This window comes from Somniosus microcephalus, chromosome 4, assembly GCF_052327205.1.
Source record: "Somniosus microcephalus isolate GS21.2 chromosome 4, FLI_Smic_1.0, whole genome shotgun sequence".
In the NCBI taxonomy this organism is placed as follows: domain Eukaryota; kingdom Metazoa; phylum Chordata; class Chondrichthyes; order Squaliformes; family Somniosidae; genus Somniosus; species Somniosus microcephalus.
Genome location: NC_140990.1, coordinates 296,493,899 through 296,512,585, shown reverse-complemented (window position 1 = coordinate 296,512,585; position 18,687 = coordinate 296,493,899). Strand labels below are relative to the sequence as shown.

Sequence of the window (18,687 nt, the reverse complement as noted above, 5' to 3'; positions counted from 1 at the left end):
TTCAATTAAAGGGTAATAAATTAAGTAGGAAATCACATTGAATCATGGAACACAAACATCAAGCTGTTCCAGTAAAGCTACAACACTGGCATCTATGCGACAATGTGGAGAATTGCCCGGGTACGTCCTGTCCACAAAAAGCAAGACAGATTCAACCCGGCCAATTACCATCCTATCAGTCTACTTACTCTCAATCGTCAGCAAAGTGATGGAAGGGGTCATCAACAGTGCTGTCAAGCAGTAATTGCTTACTAATAATCTGCTTACTAATAATCTGCTCACCAATACTCAGTTTGGCTTCCACCAGGCCCACTCGGCTCCAGACCTCATTACAGCCTTGATCTAAATATGGACAAAAGAGCTGAATTCCAGAGGTGAGGTGACAGAGACTGCCCTTGACATCAAGGCAGCATTTGACCGAGTGTGGCACCAAGGAGCCATACCTAGCACAAAAGAAGATGGTTGTGGTTTCAGTCCCAGGACATCGCTGCAGGATTTACTCAAGGCAGCATCCTAGACCCAATGATCATCAGCTGTATCATAAGACCAGAAGTAAGGCTGTTCACTGATGGTTGCACAGTGTTCAGTTCCATTTGCAATTCCTCAGATAATGAAGCAGTCCATGCCTGCATGCAGCAAGACCTGGACAACATCCAGGTTTGAACTGATGAGTGGCAAATAACATCCACCTCACACAAGTGCCAGGAAATGATCATCTCCAACAAGAGAAATTAGTGTAGCTCCAAGTCAGGATGGTGAGCAACTTGGAGGGGAAATTGGAGGAGATGGTGTTCCCATGCACTTGCTGCCCTTGTCCTTCTAAGCAATAGAGGTTGAGAGTTTGGGAAGGTGCTGTCGAAGAAGCCTTAGCGAGTTCCTGCAGATGGTACACACTGCAGTCATGGTGTGCCGGGGTTGGAGCAAGTGGATATTTAAGATGTTGGATGGGGTGCCGATCAAGTGGACTGCTTTGTTCTAGATGGTGTCGAACTCCTTGAGCGTTGTTGGAGCTGCACTCATCCAGGCAAGTGGAGAGTATTCCATCACACTCATGACTTGTGCCTTGTAGATGGTGGAAAGGAGTCAGGAGGTGAGTCACTAACCGCAGAATACCTAGCCTCTGACCTGCTCTTGCAGCCACAGCATTTATGTGACTGGTCCAGTTAAGTTTCTGGTCAATGTTGATGGTGGGGGATTCGGCGATGGTAATCCCGTTGAATCTCAAGAAGAGATGGCTAGACTCTCTCTTTATCATTGTTCCTTCATTGTTGTTGAGTCAAAATCCTGGAAATCCCTACTTAACAGCACTGTAGGACTACCTTCACCTTACAGACTACAGCAGTTCAAGAAGGCAGCTCACCGCCACCTTCTCAAGGGCAACTTGGGATGGGCAATAAATGTTTGCCTGGCTACCGACACCCATATCCCACGAATGAATTTTTAAAAATGGTTTCAAGAGACAACTAGGTATGTTTCTGCAAGAAAGGAAAGCAGAGGGGTGGGATCACCAGAAAGGGGCATACATGTTGGGACAAGTGATCTTTTCCAATTCATAAAATATCAGATGTTCCTAACAATCTGAATGTTTTCAGCATTTTCTGTTTTTATTTCTATGTAAATAACAGTCCTTTTTTATACTGCCTCTTATTTTTTTCTCCAATATGCAGCAGTGTAAAAAAGGAACCAATACTGCCAATGCCTGAGGCCATCCTCATAGTGTTACCAAGGAAGTTAAATCACACTTCCCCAACCCAGTCATGCTAAATATTAGATAGCTAATCCCATGTTGCATACCATCTAGCTGTGTATTATCAGCTTTAAACTGATGAGAGATAACAAAGTGAACAGTAGCGTACTGGTAATGTTACTGGACTAGTAATCCAAAGGCCTGAACTAATGATCCAGAGACATGAGTTCATAATCCCACCATGGCAGCTGGTGAATTTATTTTCAGTTAAATGAATCTGTAATGGTGACCGTGTAACTACCAGATTGTCATAAAAACCCATCTGGTTTACTGATGTCCTTTAGGGAAGGAAATCTAGCCGACAAGTGACTCCAGACCCACAGCAATGTGGTTGACTCTTAAATGGCCTAGCAAGCCACTCAAGGGCAATTCGGGATGGGCAATAAATGCTGGCCTTGCCAGTGATGCCCACATCCAATGAGTAAAAAAAGCTATTTGAGCAGTGTTAATGAAAACATCACCAAAGCTATAATCGATACATTCTATGCATAGGAACTGTAGCCCCAATTTTTAACCTGGGTCGAGAGGTGATCGTAGGGCTGGCGGGCTGCTCCCGAGCATCATCAACATTTTTATTTTTAACTTCCAGGTGTGGATAATGTTGAAGGTATCGCCGTGGACTGGATTGGAAATAACTTGTACTGGACAGATGATAGCTACAAGAAGACTATAAGTGTAGCGAGACTGGAGAAGGCTTCCCAGACTAGGAAGACCTTGGTAGAAGGTGAAATGTCACATCCACGAGCCATAGTTCTGGATCCTTTACACGGGTGAGTGCTCTCTTTCTGGAACTGCAGCAAACTCAATCTGGTGGTATAATTAGTAAACTTGCACTCGCAAATAGCTTTGTGCCTAATAAAAAGACAAATACATATGATACTCCAGGGGGGTTTGCATTTAATACAGAATTGTGCATTGTTATTGCTTCGTAAAAGGCTTTTGTTAGCATCATAAACCTACAGGAAATACATTGTAAATCTGCAAATGAACATCTATTATTTCCTAGATTTTTAAAGCCTAATATAATGTTACGCATAAAATCTGTCATTTCCTTAAACAATCCGCCTTTCTGCACAAGGCTCAATAGAAGCAGAAAGTATTAAACAGCAATTCCAGCCCAGGTGCACAAGTTGAAGTGCAAATGACATACTAGAGGCAGTGAAATATCAGTCTGACTGACTGACTGGACTAGCAATTGGATCATCTGTGAAGCGAGGCACGATTTGAGTGCAGTGCACGTCCCACACGCCAAAAGAGGCAAACTGGTCTGTCGGCCACATTGTTGAATGTGAGCTGCCGATGCCAGTTGTAGCCCCGGAGGCAGCTCGCCAGTCACGGGCGGGGTGGGGGGGGGCAGCACGATTGGCCAGCTGGTACACCGGCTGAGGATCTAAGGTGAGGCCGGAAGGGGAGAGGAGGCAACTGCAAGGAGAGCAAGCTGTAGCCGGCAGCAGCCCACAGTTTTTATGTGGAGCCGGGAGGAGCACTTCACATTCAGGTAAGTATTTTTTTTAAATAACTTTGATTTTTGGTGCGGACTCTTTCAAGACCACAGGTTAGGCTGCATGTAGGCCTGGTAATCCTGAATGCAGTAGACCTCCTACATTCAGTGTCAATCAATTTCCGGTTTGGGTCCCAAGACAGACATTGGGCCCCTTATTTAATATTCAAAGGGCCTAATGCCTGGCTTAGGCGGATGTCAGCTAGTAGAGACAAGACTTTCATCCCATAAATCTCAACTGGATTTGAACCCACCAGTGCTAACTCACTGCATTTGCGGTTTTAGGGACTTCTTTTCACAAAAAGCTATGAATGTATAGTAAATCAATATGGTAAGCTCCATAGCAATCATGATAAATTATCAATATGCTGCTTCCTGACTTATTCAAATAATTTCTTCCCCCTCCAGTTTCCTCCTTTCTCTCCTGGGGGTGCCCACTCATGGTTGGATATAGCACCATGGCTGTATTGGTGCAGTAGCAACGCCTCGATTTTAAAAGCCTCATCCCTGTTTTCAAATCCCTTCATGGCCTCGCCCATCCCTATCTCTGTAATCTCCACCAGCCCTACAACAGTCCCAGATCTCTGCGCTCCTCCAATTCTGGCCTCTTGGGCATCCCTGATTTTAATCGCTCCACCATTGGCGGCCGTGCCTTCAGTTGCCAAGGACCCAAGCTCTTCCCTTCCTAAACCTCTCCGCCTCTCTACTTTTCTTTCCTCCTTTAAGACGCTCCTTAAAACCTATCTCTTTGACCAAGCTTTTGATCATCTGCTCTAATATCTCCTTACGTGGCTCACTGTCAAATTTTGCTTGATAATGCTTCTGTGAAGCGCCTTGGGGCGTTTTACTATGTTAAAGGCGCTATATAGTGTTTAACAAGTTGTTGTTGTAGAGGTTTATATCTGAGGTTAGAAAAGGAACATTTGTTTGATAGAGTAGGGTAATTTAAACAAAAATCATAGAAACATAGAATGGTTACATCACAGAAGGAGGCCATTCAGCCCATCGAGCCCATGCTGGCTCTCTGCAAGAGCACTTCAGCTAGTCCCATTCTACTGCCCTTGCCCCGTAGACTGCAATTTTTTTTCCTTCAGGTACTTATCCAATTCCCTTTTGAAAGCCACAACTGAGTCTGCCTCCACCACCCTTTCAGGCAGTGCATTCCAGATCCTAACCACTCGCTGCGTAAAAAAGATTTTCCTCATGTCGCCATTGTTTCTTTTGCCAATCACCTTGAATCTGTATCCTTTGGTTCTCGACCCTTCCGCCAATGGGAATAGTTTCTCTGTATCTACTCTGTCTAGACCCCTCATGATTTTGAACACCTCTATCAAATCTCCTCTCAACCTTCTCTGCTCTAAGGAGAACAACCCCAGCTTCTCTAGTCTATCCACGTAACTGAAGTCCCTCATCCTGGAATCATTCTCGTCAATCTTTTCTGCACCCTCTCTAAGGCCGTCACATCCTTCCTAAAGTGCAGTGCCCAGAATTGGACACAATACTCCAGTTGAGGCCGAACCAGTGTTTTATAAAGGGTCATCATAACTCTATGTACTCTATGCCTCAATTTATGAAGCCCAGGATCCCGTATGCTTTTTTAACCATTTTCTCAACCTGCCCTGCCACCTTCAATGATTTGTGCACATATACCCCCAGGTCTCTCTGCTCATGCACCCCCTTTAGGATTGTACCCTTTAGTTTATATTGCCTCTCCTCATTCATCCTACCAGAATGTATCACTTCACACTTTTCTGTGCTAAATTTCATCTGCCATGTGTTCGCCCATTTCACCAGCCTGTCTATGTCTCCTTGAAGTCTATCACTATCCTCCTCACTGTTCGCTATACTTGCAAGTTTAATGTCATCTGCAAATTTTGAAATTGTGCCCTGTACTCCCAAGTCCAAGTCATTAATATATATCAAGAAAAGCAGTGGTCCTAGTACTGACTTCTGGGGAACACCACTGTATACCTTCTTCCAGTCTGAAAAACAACCGTTCACCACTACTCTCTGTTTCCTGTCACTTAGCCAATTTTGTATCCAAGCTGCCACAGTCCCATTTATTCCATGGACGTCAGCTTTGCTGGCAAGCCAATTATGTGCCACTTTAGCAAACGCCTTTTGGAAATCCATATACACCACGTCAATGGCATTGCCCTCATCAACCCTCTCTGTTACCTCATCAAAAAACTCAATAAATTTAGTTAAACACAATTTGCCTTTAACAAATCCATGCTGGCTTTCCTTAATTAATCCACACTTGTTCAAGTGACTGTTAACTTTGTCCCTGATTATCATTTCCAAAAACTTCCCCCCTACTGAGGTTAAACTGACTGGCCTGTAGTTGCTGGGTTTATCCTTGCACCCTTTTTTTATCAAGGGTGTAACATTTGCAATTCTCCAGTCCTCTGGCACCACCCCTGTATCTAAGGAGGATTGGAAGATTATGGCGAGTACCTCTGCGATTTCCTCCTTAACCTCCCTCAGCATCCTAGGATGCATCCCATCTTGTCCTGGTGACGTATCAACTTTAAGTTCAGACATCCTTTCTCATACCTCCTTTTTATCAATTTTTATCTCATTCAGCATCTACACTACCTCCTCTTTCACTATGACTTTGACAGCATCCTCCTCCTTGGTGAAGACAGATGCAAAGTACTCATTTAGTACCTCAGCCTTGTCCTCTGCCTCCATGCGTAGATCTCCTTTTCAGTCCCAAATCGGCCCCACCCCTCCTCTTACTACCCGTTTATTATACATATGCCTATAGAAGATTTTTGAATTCCCTTTTACGTTAGCTGCCAATCTATTCTCATACTCTGCCTTTGCCCCTCTGATTTTCTTTTTCACTTCCCCTATTAACTTTCTATATTCAGCCTGATTCTCACTTGTATTCTCAACCTGTCATCTGTCATACGCACTCTTTTTCTGCTTCATCAGTGAAGATTAGGGGCATTAGTGGCAGGGAGTCATCCTTCTAGCATGAAACAAGAAAGCCAGGCTGGCGCCCTTCTGGGGAAGAGCAAGGGAGTGGAAGTGAAGGCGCAATGTTTTTTTTAATATCAGGCGGAGGTCTTTGGGAGTGAGTCTGTTTGGCATTAAAATGGGCAGCAGGGCCTGAAATTATAATTTTTTCGGGGGGAGAGGAAATGAGTAGGCAGTGGAGTAAGTCCATATGAGGCCTGAAGCTTTAAAATTAAATAAAGTTAATTAATTTTAATATTAGCTGCAGATCTTTTGGGAGCAGAGTCAGCCAGGGCTACAGTTCCAAAGTTTGAATTTTTTTCAAGGGGCACAAGCTGGGCTGGATAGAGCCCAAATGGACAGAGGCTGGGACTTAAATCTCAGCCACAAGGATGTGTTAAAAGTTGAGTGGGACCAGAGGATGAGGAAAATAGTCCCCTAGCAGCAATGGATGGGGCAGGATCTCAGGTCTGGCATCACCAGTTTGAAACTTTCTACGGTATCTGCAAACATCGGATTTATTGTTTTGAGACACATTCCTGGACTTGGATCAACCTCGACCTTCCCTCTATTTTCCTCTCCCCTTTCCCATTTGTTAAAGATTTAGCAATATCACTAACTATTAAACACTTTGTCGCTGAGAGACCCCCCAACATTAAGTTTTAGGATTTACAGAGTTGGTCCTATGGCCCGAAAGTCACCTCTCTGGCTGGAAGAGTTGTCATCATCGTCATAAGGGCATCACACTTTAGGAAGAACATGAAGGCTTTGGAGAGGGTACTGAGATTTACTAGAATGGTTCCAGAAATGAGGGATTACAGTTATGTGGATAGACTAGAGAAGCTAGGGTTGTCCTCCTTAGAGCAGAGAAGGCTAAGAGGCGGTTTGATAGAGGTGTTTAGATAGAGAAACTGTTTTCAATGGCTGAAAGGTCGATAACCAGAGGGCACTGATTTAAGGTAATTGGCAAAAGAACCAGAGGCGACATGAGGAAAAACTTTTTATGCAACGAGTGGTTAGGATTTGGAATGCACTGCCTGATTGGGCGGTCGGTACAGATTCAATAGTAGCCTTCAAAAGGGAATTGGATAAATACTTGGAGAAAAAATTGCAGAGATATGGGGAAAGAGTGGGGGAATGGAACTAACTGCATTGCTCTTCAAAAGAGCTGGTGCAGACTCGATGGGCTGAATGGCCTCCTTCTGTGCTGTACTATTCTATGATTCTTACTTGCTATCTCTTTCATCTTCCAGGGAGCTCTGGCTTTAGTTTCCTCCTCGTGGGAATGTACCTCGACTGTACCCGAACCATCTCCTCTTTAAAGGCAGCCTATTGTTCAAATACTGTTTTGCCTGCCAATCTTTGATTCCAATTTACCCGGGCCAGATCCGTTCTCAACCCACTGAAATTTGCATTCCTCCAATTAGGCATTTTTACTCTAGATTGCTCCCTGTCCTTTTCCATAACTAATCTAAACCTTATGATACTATGATCACTGTTTGCAAAATGTTCCCCTACTGACACTTGCTCCACTTGACCCACCTCATTGGCTCCGGCTCTGTTGAGGTGCAACCCGTCCGGCCTGTACAGGTCCACCTCCCCCAGAACCGGCCCCAATGCCCCAGGAATCTGAAGCCCTCCCTCCTGCACCCTCTCTCCAGCCATGCATTCATCTGCTCTATCCTTCTATTTCTATACTCACTAGCTCGTGGCACCAGGAGTAATCCAGAGATTGCTACCTTTGAGGTCCTGCTTTTTAATCTCTTTCCTAGCTCCCTAAAATCTGCCTGCAGGACCTCATCCCTTTTTCTACCTGTGTCATTGGTACCGATATGGACCACAACCTCTGGCTGTTCACCCTCACAATGTTCTGCAGCCGCTCAGTGACATCTTTGACCCTAGCACCAGGGAGGCAACATACCATCCTGAAATCATGTCTGCGGCCACAGAAACGTCTGTCTGTTCCCCTAACTATCGAATCCCCTACCACTGTTGCCTTCCCGATCTTCCTCCTCCCCCCTTGTACAGCTGAGCCACTCGTGCTGCCGTGGACTTGGCTCTGGCTGTATTCCCCAGAGGAACAATCACCCTCACCAGCATTCTTGGAGAGTGAGATGCATTCAGGAGACTCCTTCACTACCTGCCTGGTCGTCTTTGTCTGTCTGACAGTCACCCATTCCCACGCTACCTGCACACTCTTACGCTGCTGAGTGACCACCTCCTGAAACGTGCTTTCCACGAAGCTCTCAGCTTCACAGATGTACCTCAGTGATGCCAGCTGCTGCTCAATTCCGAAACCCGGAGCTCCAGCTCCTGCAGCTGACAACACTTTCTGCACATGTGGTTGTCCAGGGCACAGGAAACGTCCTGGATTTTCCACATGGCACAGGATGTGCATTCCACGGGACTGAGGTGCCCTGCCATGCCTCTATTTACTTGACTATTAACTAACTTACAGAAATAAATTTAAGACTTTGGGCTAGAAATTGGGTCCGTTACCGCCTCCAGGGGGCAATAATGGGGCGCTAAGGACTTATCGCCCAGGCGCGGCAATGTTACCACTGCCCGCGAAATTCACCTGGCTGTTTGCGGCGGTGGTAACCCCTAGCACCACGATCTCCTGCGCCCGGAGATCGTGATGTCATCCGGCTGCGCATGGCCCCAGTAGTGTCCTGTTCCCGAAATTAATTTCCGCCCCCTGCAGCATTGCTGGGCGATGACACCGACAGCTGCAGGAGGCATTGATTGGGATGCTGTGCACATTGGGGGGCGATACTTAAAGGCGAGGTGGCCGAGGTAGGTTAAAAAGTATCTGAAATGCACTTTGCATTGTTTTTTGTTTCGTTGCCACCCATCGATCAGCCCAGCACTCTGCAGTTAATCGGGCAGCATCGAGGCTGCTGTCGGGGACCAGGTAAGTTTCCCTCTTGCAGAGCCTGCAGCGATGGCCCTTCCCTTTAAGAGAGGGAAGGGGCCTTCCAACACGGCAGCGCTGCACGACCCATTGTGCAGGGCTGCACAACTTCCGCCCTGCCTGCTGCCTGTTGTGCTCCAGGAACGAAGTAGAGGGCTTGATTTAGCGCTCCACTTCCTTCCTGGAGCGCAAAACCGAACTTTTAAAAAAGTAGAGAAACATTAGCCCCGGCGCTAATTTTCTCAACTTTTAAAAGGTAGCGCCCCAAACAGGGCTATAATGAATTTCTCCCCCTAAATATCTTAGAAGTCGGGCCTAGCTTTATCTCCAGCTGCTTCTCTCGTTCCCTTAGTTAAAGTCTTTATTCACATGATTATTTATAGTTATATTAATTAGTTTATCTAGTTAAGTTAGAGAGAATCAAAAATGTCATTGATAATTTTATTGCCCAAGTAAGTTATCATCATACAAAAGCAAAATACTAAATATGCTGGAAATCTGGAATAAAAACAGAAAATGCTGGAAACACTCAGCAGGTCAGGTAACATCTGTGGAGAGAGAAACAGAGTTAATGTTTCAGGTCGATGACCTATCGTTAGAATTCTGAAGAAAGGTCAACGATCTGAAATGTTTCTAGAGTTCATAAAATGAAGTGTGAAGTGATGCACTTGGGGAGGATTAATATGGAACGACAGTATACTATAAATGGCATGATTTTGAAAAGATGAGCAGAGAGACGTTGGTGTCCATATACAGAAATCCTTAAAGGTGGCAGGGCAAGTTGATAAGGTGGTTAAAAAAGCACATGTGTTGCTTGGGTTTATAAATAGAGGAGTAGAATATAAAAACAAAGGGATCATGCTAGAACTTTATAAATCACTGGTTAGGCCTTAGCTGGAGTATTGTGGACATTTGTGGGCACCACACTTCAGGAAAGATGGAAAGGCCTTAGAAAGGGTGCAGAGGAGGTTTACCAGGATCTTACCAGGGATGTGAGGAGAGGTTGGAAAAGTTAAGCCTGTTCTCCTTGGAACAGAGAAGGTTAAGAGGTGACCTAATGATGAGAGGTTGTGATAGAGTAAATAGGGAAAAAGTATTCCCTCTGGCGAGTGGGTCAATAAGTAGAGGTCATAAAATCAATATCATTGGAAAAAGATCTAGAGGGAAGATGAGGAGAAATTTTACACTCAGAAAGTTGTCAGGATCTGGAATGTTCTACCTGAAAAGGTGATGAAAGCTGATTCCATTAATAATTTTAAAAGGGAGTTGGACAGGTACTTGAAGCTGAGGAACGTACAGGGTTACAGACAAAAAGCAGGGATGTGGGACTAAACACGACTGCTCTTTCAAAGACAAAGTACAGGCACGACGGGCCGAATGGCCTCCTTCTGTGCTGTAAGTTTCTATGATTCTATTCCGCCAGTTACTTTGTCCCAACTGTTCCCCATGATGGACTGGGCCCCACTGGACTTAATGCTGGTGGAACAACCAGTAAGGGAAATTTCATGTAATGGTAATGACAAAAAAGTACTTGTACCAGCCTTGTAATGTTACAGCTCTTCCTGTGCTGTCAGTAGAGTACTGGGCTTGGCAGAGTGCCTGGAAGGACTGGAAATGCCATGACAGACATAAATCCAGCTGCAGGCAGGGTTTATCACTGTTTTTATCCATTTATTTATATTTCATGAAATAAGCTCCAATCTGCAATATGTCAGGAGTGTTGGTTATATTTTTGTGTGAAGCTGTGTGGGGAGGAAAGCGCTTTAACAGCAAAAGGAAAACACGTATCTCTTGAGTAGAGCGGGAACACCAGCAGCACATAATGACCAAATGGAACCCACGACTTGTCCCTAATTTTCAGGAGAATGGTTTCCATCTTATTGTTGGCAGATCATGATATAAAGTATGTGTCTATACTTAATGCAATAATGACGAGACAGCTTGGAAGATTCAACGTAGGTCTTTACTTAATACCAACAGGCGGGAAACTGAGGGGAGATCAGTACCCACAGTACTATTTATACCCCTATGGCCAGGAGTGGTACTACGGTATCACTACGCCCTACAAAGTAGTGCTGCCCTGGCCATAGGTTTAAAGTAACATACCTATTACATACACAACATTCCTCCCCTTTTAATTAAAACGTACCCGTGCAATTAAGTCAATAGATGCCCCATAACTAGGGCTAATAACATTTGGTAACACAATATACATAACATATTTACATCAAGAGTTGTCTACTTATATATATATAAACAGAAACATGTTATAGATTCAGTCTCTGAGGAGGCCTCCTGTCTCGACTAGGATAACGTCTTTCTCTAGTTGGTCTCGGTGTAGGCGGCGGTACTTCCGTCACCCCTTCATCGCTGGACTCGTCGGTGTCTGATGGCACATCCTGTGCCGTGGAGATCACTGGAGTGCTGAACTCCTCGCAATCCTGAGACCTCTAACGATGAGCTGGGCCGTGATTCCGCTGTAACAATGTGCTGAGACGTTTGAGGTAGTGAATCAGTTGGGTTTCTGGACTCCACAAGTTGATCAGCATGTCGTCTGATTATGCCTTCCCCTGTCTCAACTGTGTACATCAAGGGTCCCTGGTGGGCCTTTATCGTACCAGACCGCCACTTTTCATTCCTATAATCACGGGCCAACACTTGCTGCCCCACCTCGAAGCTCCGTGTCTGTCTGTCAGGAGCCCTACGAAATACTCGGTTTTCCATATCTCTCCGAATGTTTGGTCTGAGCAATTCAAGGCGAGACCTTAACCTTCTATTAAAGAACATGACGGCGGGGCCCTGGTTGGTCACCGTATGTGCAGCATTACGGTATGCGAATAGGAAGTTGTCCACCTTGTGTTGTACTGGCAACCTTTCCTCCCCCATCGCCTTGATGGCCTTTTTAAAAGTCTGTACAAATCGCTCTGCCAGCCCATTTGTAGCCGGATGATATGGTGCGGACGTATAATGTCGCACTCCATTCCTTTTTAGGAATGCTTGAAATTCTGCTGCCACAAATTGTGGCCCATTGTCCGAACAGACTTGCTCGGGCACCCCGTTTCGGGCAAAAATGGTCCTTAAGACTGCGACCGTCTTTTCGGCTGTCGTTGATGACATCTTTACGACCTCTGGCCATTTTGAATGGGCGTCCACTACAATAAGGAACATCGCATCCAGGAAGGGGCCAGCGAAGTCCACGTGGATCCTTTGCCATGGCATTGAGGGCCACTCCCACGGATGTAGTGGGGCTTGTGGTGGTACGTTCTGTACCATCTGGCACCCTTGGCATGCTTTTGCTACTTCCTCAATGTCCCTGTCAATGCCGGGCCACCAGACGTAGGCTCTGGCGAGGCTTTTCATTTTGACACCCCCCAGATGACCTTCGTGTAAGTCCTGCAACATTTTATGTTGTAATTTTTGAGGGACCACCACCCTGGCTCCGCACATCAATGTGCCCCGGCAGACGGACAACTGGTCCTTCCTTGCCGAAAACGCCGGCAATGATGCGTCACCCTGCGCCGGCCAGCCTTTCACGGTTAATTCGTAAACCCTTGCCAATGTCGGGTCGTTCCGTGTTTCCCGCTCGATACATTGGCTGGTGATGGGCAAGTGTTCCATAACAACCGTATGATATATTTCCACGGGGTCCTGTACTATCTCTTCGATCTCGGCAGGTAAGGGTAGCCGCGACAGGCCATCCGCATTGCCATGCTGTTTGGTACCCTTATATTCGATAAGGTACTGGTGTGCTCCTAAGAACAGTGACCATCTCTGTAGCCTTTGGGCCGTCATCAGGGGCACCCCTTTTGTTGGATTAAATATCGACACCAACGGTTGATGATCCGTCAGTAGTGTGAAACGTTGCCCATGCAGGTAGTGGTGGAATTTTTTTACACCCCACACCAGACTGAGGGCCTCCCTGTCGATTTGCGCATAGTTTCTTTCGGCTGTAGTTAACGACCTTGAGGCAAATGCTATTGGCCTCTCCATCCCGTTGGGAAATTTGTGTGACAACACTGCCCCTATACCGTACGGGGAGGCGTCACATGCCAACCTCATTGGCATTTTTGGGTCAAAGTGTGCGAGCACTTCCTTTGATGTAATGAGTTGTTTACCCTTTTTAAAAGCAGCCTCACACGCTTCGTCCCAATTCCAGGAGACTCCCTTTTGCAGCAATGAATTTAGTGGATGTAAAATGGACGATAAGTTCGGGAGGAACTTATGGTAATAGTTTATAAGGCCTAAGAATGATCGTAACTGAGATACATTCTCAGGGGGCAGGGCCTTCACTACTGCCTCGATCTTTTCCGGGGACTTATGCAGGCCTTCCTTATCTATAATGTGACCACAGTATGAGATACGTTCCTGGAAAAACTCACATTTCTGCTTGTTCGCCCTGAGTCCGTATTGTTGTAACCGCAGAAGTACTCGCTCCAGGTTAGCGAGGTGGTCGTTATCCGTTTGTCCTGTCACCAGGATGTCATCCAGGTAGCATTGCGTTCCTGGAATGCCCTGTAGGACCTGTTCCATGGTCCTCTGCCATATTGCCGGGGCGGACGCCACACCAAATACCAGGCGATTGTACTGGTACAATCCCTTGTGTGTGTTAATCGTTAGGAGCTTTTTCGAGTCCTGCTCCACCTCCATCTGTAAATAAGCTTGACAAAGGTCAATCTTCGTAAAGTGTCTACCCCCAGCTAATGATGCGAATATGTCCTCTATCCGCGGCAGCGGATACTGTACCGTGTGCAGGACTGGGTTAATAGTTATCTTAAAATCCCCGCAAATGCGAACCTTCTTTGGTTCCCCCGGTGTGTTATTTGCAGATTTCTTTATAACTGGGATGATGGGCGTGGCCCACTCGCTCCACTCAATCTTTGTAAGGACACCTGCACTCTCTAAGGCATCCAGTTCTGCTTCCACCGCTGGCTGAATGGCATAAGGCACCGGTCTGGCCTTACAAAACTTGGGGTTTGCGTCTTGAGCAATAGTTATTTTTGCTCTAATGTCCTTTAAGGTCCCCAGCCCTTGTTGGAACACCTCTGGCGTTTTTGCCAATAGTTTCGACAGCCTGCTTGTAATGGTTGTATCATCCGTGGTGGTCTCTACTTTTAACTCGTGTATCGACTTCCAGTCCAAATGGATTTTTCTTATCCATTCCCTACCCAAAAGTGGTGGTCCACCGTTTGGTAGGACGTATAAATAAAGTCCTGGCACAGATTATTCCCTGCATGTAGCTCAAGCTTCCACAGGATAGCTCCGGTTTTTTTTTTGCACACATCCTTTAGATGTTATCAAAGTCTTGAGTTCTCGCTGTATGACTGATCAAGGTCTTGGTTGCTAACTGCAGGCTTTCCTTCATGAACATTGAAAATCGCTCATATTTCTGCATGATTAGTCGCCATGTAATTGTTTCATGAGATGTAGAAAATCAACTGTGATTATACAATTTGTAAAAGGGAAATGATAAAACTTTGGAGGGATTTTACCTAACCGGATTACAAATAAGTATTTATAAGAGTAAAAATTTGAGTTGCATCTTGTCTAGCCAAGTTCATCCATGACCCTGCTCTTAGGCTGTTTTCTAGCTTCTATTTCACAGTGACAGCCGAATAAATAAAGTAAATGTAAACTGCTTTAGCTGTAAAATACATGATATGTTTACCTATTTCAGTTGGAATTTGTGGGGGGAATTTTAACCTAAAAAAAACAGGTGGTTTGGGGTCATGTGGGAAGTAAAAGTGTTAAAAATCTGAATCCCAACCAGAGCCCGCCCACTTCTGGTATTAACGGAGGTGCGACGGGGGCAGGGGGGGCAACCAACCTGCTCGCAGGAGCCGGTTCGCCGACTGAAATATTATAATGAGATTGGAAGCCTCTGCTTTAACCTCAATTTTGAATTTAACTGTAGCTGGTCAGGTTTTGAAGGCCTTGTGAAACTTACCAGCTAAAGTAAGGTGAGGACTGCTGGATCCAGGAGGGAAGTGCCTTTACACTTACTTCCTGAATCCAGGGTCAATACCTAATCCACCACCCCCGATCAGAGAACCCCAGGCCTCTGAATTCCGCCCCCCCCCGTCCCCCCTAGGCCTCCGATATCCCCCCCCACAACCCCGGCCTTCGATTTCACCCCCCCCCTCCAGGCCTCTGATTTCCCACCCCCCGCCCAGGCCTCTGATTTCCCACCCCACAACCTGGCCTCCGATTTTCCCTCCTCCCAGACCTCCGATTTCCCACCCCCCATCCCCGGCCTTTGATTTTCCCCCCTCCCAGGCCTCTGATTTCCCACCCACCCCCGCCTACGATTCCCCCCCCACCAAGGCCTCTGATTTCTCTCCCCCAGGTCTCCAATTCCTCCACACCCCCACCTCCGATTCCCCTCACTCCCAGGCCTCCGACTCCCCACCTCTCTCCCGAGGCCTCCGATTCCCCCCCCCGGGCCTCTGATTTCTCCCCCCCCCCCCCACTGGCCTCCGATTCCTCCCCCCTCAGGCCTCCAATTACTCCCCTCTCCCCGGCCTCCAATTTCCGCCTCCCCGGTTCTGATTTCCCCACCCCCGGGCCTTCGATCCCCTCCCGACAAGGCCTTCAATCCCCTCCTGATGAGGCCTTCGATCCCCTCCCCACGAGGCCTTCGATCCCCTCCCCACGAGGCCTTCGATCACCTCCCCACGAGGGCTTCGACTGCTCCCCCCCCCCCCCATGCAAGCCTCCGATCCCTCCCCCAGGACACCGATTTCCCCCCTCACACCCCGCAAGCTCTGTTGCCACCCCCAGGCCATTCATTTCCTCCCCCCCAGGCCTTCGATCCCCATGCCCAGGCCTCCGCCAACAGCCCCCCTGGCTCTGCCAACCCCACCCCTTGCTCCGCTGAGGCCCCCTGCTCCTCTGGTCCCCGATCTTCACTCGACGCTAATTCGGCCGCCGATTTTTAATTTTTTTTTTTATACATTTATGGGATGTGGGTGTCGCTGGCAAGGCCAGCATTTATTGCCCATCCCTAATTGCCCTTGAGAAGGTGGTGGTGAAGTCCGTGTGGTGAAGGTACTCCCACAGTGCTGTTAGGTAGGGAGTTCCAGGATTTTGACCCAGCAACGATGAAGGATCGGCAATATACTTCTAAGTCAGGATGGTGTGTGTCTTGGAGGGGAACTTGGAGGTGGTGGTGTTCCCATGCGCCTGCTGCCCTTGTCCTTCTAGGTGGAAGAGGTTGCGAGTTTGGGAGGTGCTGCTGAAGAAGCCTTGGTGAGTTGCTGCAGTGCATCTTGTAGATGGTACACACTGCAGCCATGGTACACTGGTGGTGGTGGGAGTGAGTATTGAAGGTGGTAGATGGGGTGTCAATCAAGCGGGCTGCTTTGTCTTGTAAGGTGTCGAGCTTCTTGAGTGTTATTGGAGCTGCACTCATCCAGGCAAGTGGAGAGTACTCCATCACACTCTGTAGGGGGTTTGGTGCGCGCAGTCAGCTTGCCCCTGACTGTTTTGAGTGGTTCGAATCGCTCCCTCAGCCCTGTGGTTCTCGACTCTGGACTTAGGTACAAGCTGCGATACAAATTGGAGTAGGCAACTGGTTTGGTGCAAGAAAACTGTATTTTATTAAAGGCACAATAAAACTGCAACACTGAAAATTACTGGAATAGTTACAGGCATACAAAATTACACTTAATTAGGAATGGGGAACACACGGCACAACGAGGGAAAAATCACATTAATAATCCCCCTATCCTTGTCCCACCCCCAACATCTAACTAAATTGTGCTATAAGGGGCCAGGGATTATGCTCACCAATAAGGGTTTCTTGACCGGTCGAACCCTGTCGATTAAGCCAGTTGCGGTTTTGGGGTTCGCTCTTTGTGTCCTTTGGGGCCTGCCGTCGCCACGTGGTCCCAGGGCGTGGCAGTGGAACTTGTAGAGTGGAAAACTTTGGGTTTTGTTCTTCTGGTGATGGTCTGGTCGTCGATTTTGTTGCGGTTGGGGTTTGGTTGGCAGTCTTCGGTGTCGGCTCGGTCGCGGTGGCCTAGATCATTACCTGCGCTGTGGTAATGACCTGAAGGTATGGTTTACCCGGCCCTTTGTTACCGCGGTGCTCGTGGTCATTTTTTTTGTAAGGCTGCAGTTGCGGCCTAGTCGTCTTTGGTCGAGCCTGCTCCACCATGCCTCCTCGCCGCGAAGTTCCATCTGCTTCTTTGAGTTTCGAGTAACCTGGACCTGAGCGTGTGCCTGCTTGTCCCCCAACGCCCGTTCTTCCCACTGTGTCTTCTCCGTAGCAGTCGTGTGTGTTTACCGGTGGGCCTACAATTATACTCTTTCTGAGGTTTGTTATCTGCGCGCCAAATCAGGGTTAGTTCTTTGTCCGATTTTGGCGGGCTCATTAAAGTGATTATGGCCATTCACTTTAACTGGCTTTGTGGCGATTGTCTCGTTGCTAAATGGCTTTAATATCTTGGGTGTTTGATATTCATAATGTTTAATCGGTGTCTTCCTGGCTTGGTAGCTACTTCAAACTGTAAGCGATTATTTATGCAAAGGTTTGATGGGTTCAAGATTAAATCTTTCCTGAGTTGATTTGTTTCAAAATGAAGAATGCGTGTTCTGCATCATCTACTTGTCTGGCTTCAAAATAACAAGTCTCCCACAGGCCCAGGCATGTCAGGTTTTTCAAAGCCTTTTTGAATTTGACCTGCTGTTTTGCAGGGTCCTGCTTTCAGTCTTGCAGGTTTTTGCCACAAGGTCCAAAAGCCATTTTCTTTAGGGTACCCTTATTAATAACTTGACCTTCAGGGTCCCTTTATTAATAATTTTGGGGAATATGGGAATTTTGAGAACCCTACAATCAGGACTTCCTGAATCAGACAGCCTGGACAGCAGTGCACATTTTCTAACTCTTGAGTGTTATATGTCCATATTTTTGTTTTTTTAACCAGCTGATTATATTTTTAATCAGTGTGCGCGCGACAGTTTTTTTTTAAATGGCATGTAATAGCGCCTTTTTGTTTTACTCAAAATAAATAGCCAAATAACACCTGGCTACATAATTGATAAACACTGAAAGGCATGATTAAGTTAAGATTTCTCACTTCATAAATATTTTATTCCTTTAATAAGCCACACGTGTTCACCAAAACAATACAATTTAATTCAATATCTGTTTTTTTTTTAAATAACCCCAGTTACTTTGGCCGGAATTTTGCCAGTGCTCAGAGGGCAGGTTCAGGGGTGGGATCCCGCTGTCAACCCGGCTGCATGTCAGTTTCCCAAGTGTCGGGTCTGTCTGTGCTTTACAGACTCGACACCAAGTGGCGGGTGAGCTGATTCAAATACTTAAGGGCCCAGAAATTCAGGTTGGGGGCTTCCCGCAGGTGCAAGCCCCCGACCTGCACTTACCTTGCGCGCCGGCAGATGAGCTCTGGGCTCCCGTGGAATTCTGCTCCGGGGCCTGGCCCAGCTGCCGGCGCGCTGTGCTTGCGTGTCCCAGGGGCGTAGTTAGTGCGATGCATCCCCTGGGATCACGTGAGCCATGGGCAGCCAATCGGAGGAGGGAAAAGCCCATTCATAAGATTG

The 18,687-nt window shown here is 46.9% G+C and overlaps 1 protein-coding gene across 1 annotated transcript in view; it reads left to right on the top strand.

The window, feature by feature from the left end:
* The window catches only part of LOC147120556 (low-density lipoprotein receptor-related protein 1-like), a 2,135,446-nt gene that overhangs the window by 1,104,365 nt on the left and 1,012,394 nt on the right, over positions 1-18,687 (top strand). The window contains exon 12 of the mRNA XM_085986655.1: positions 2,337-2,517. Within this exon, the coding sequence (XP_085842781.1) occupies positions 2,337-2,517 (181 nt within the window). The remainder of the gene's footprint in view (positions 1-2,336; positions 2,518-18,687) is intronic.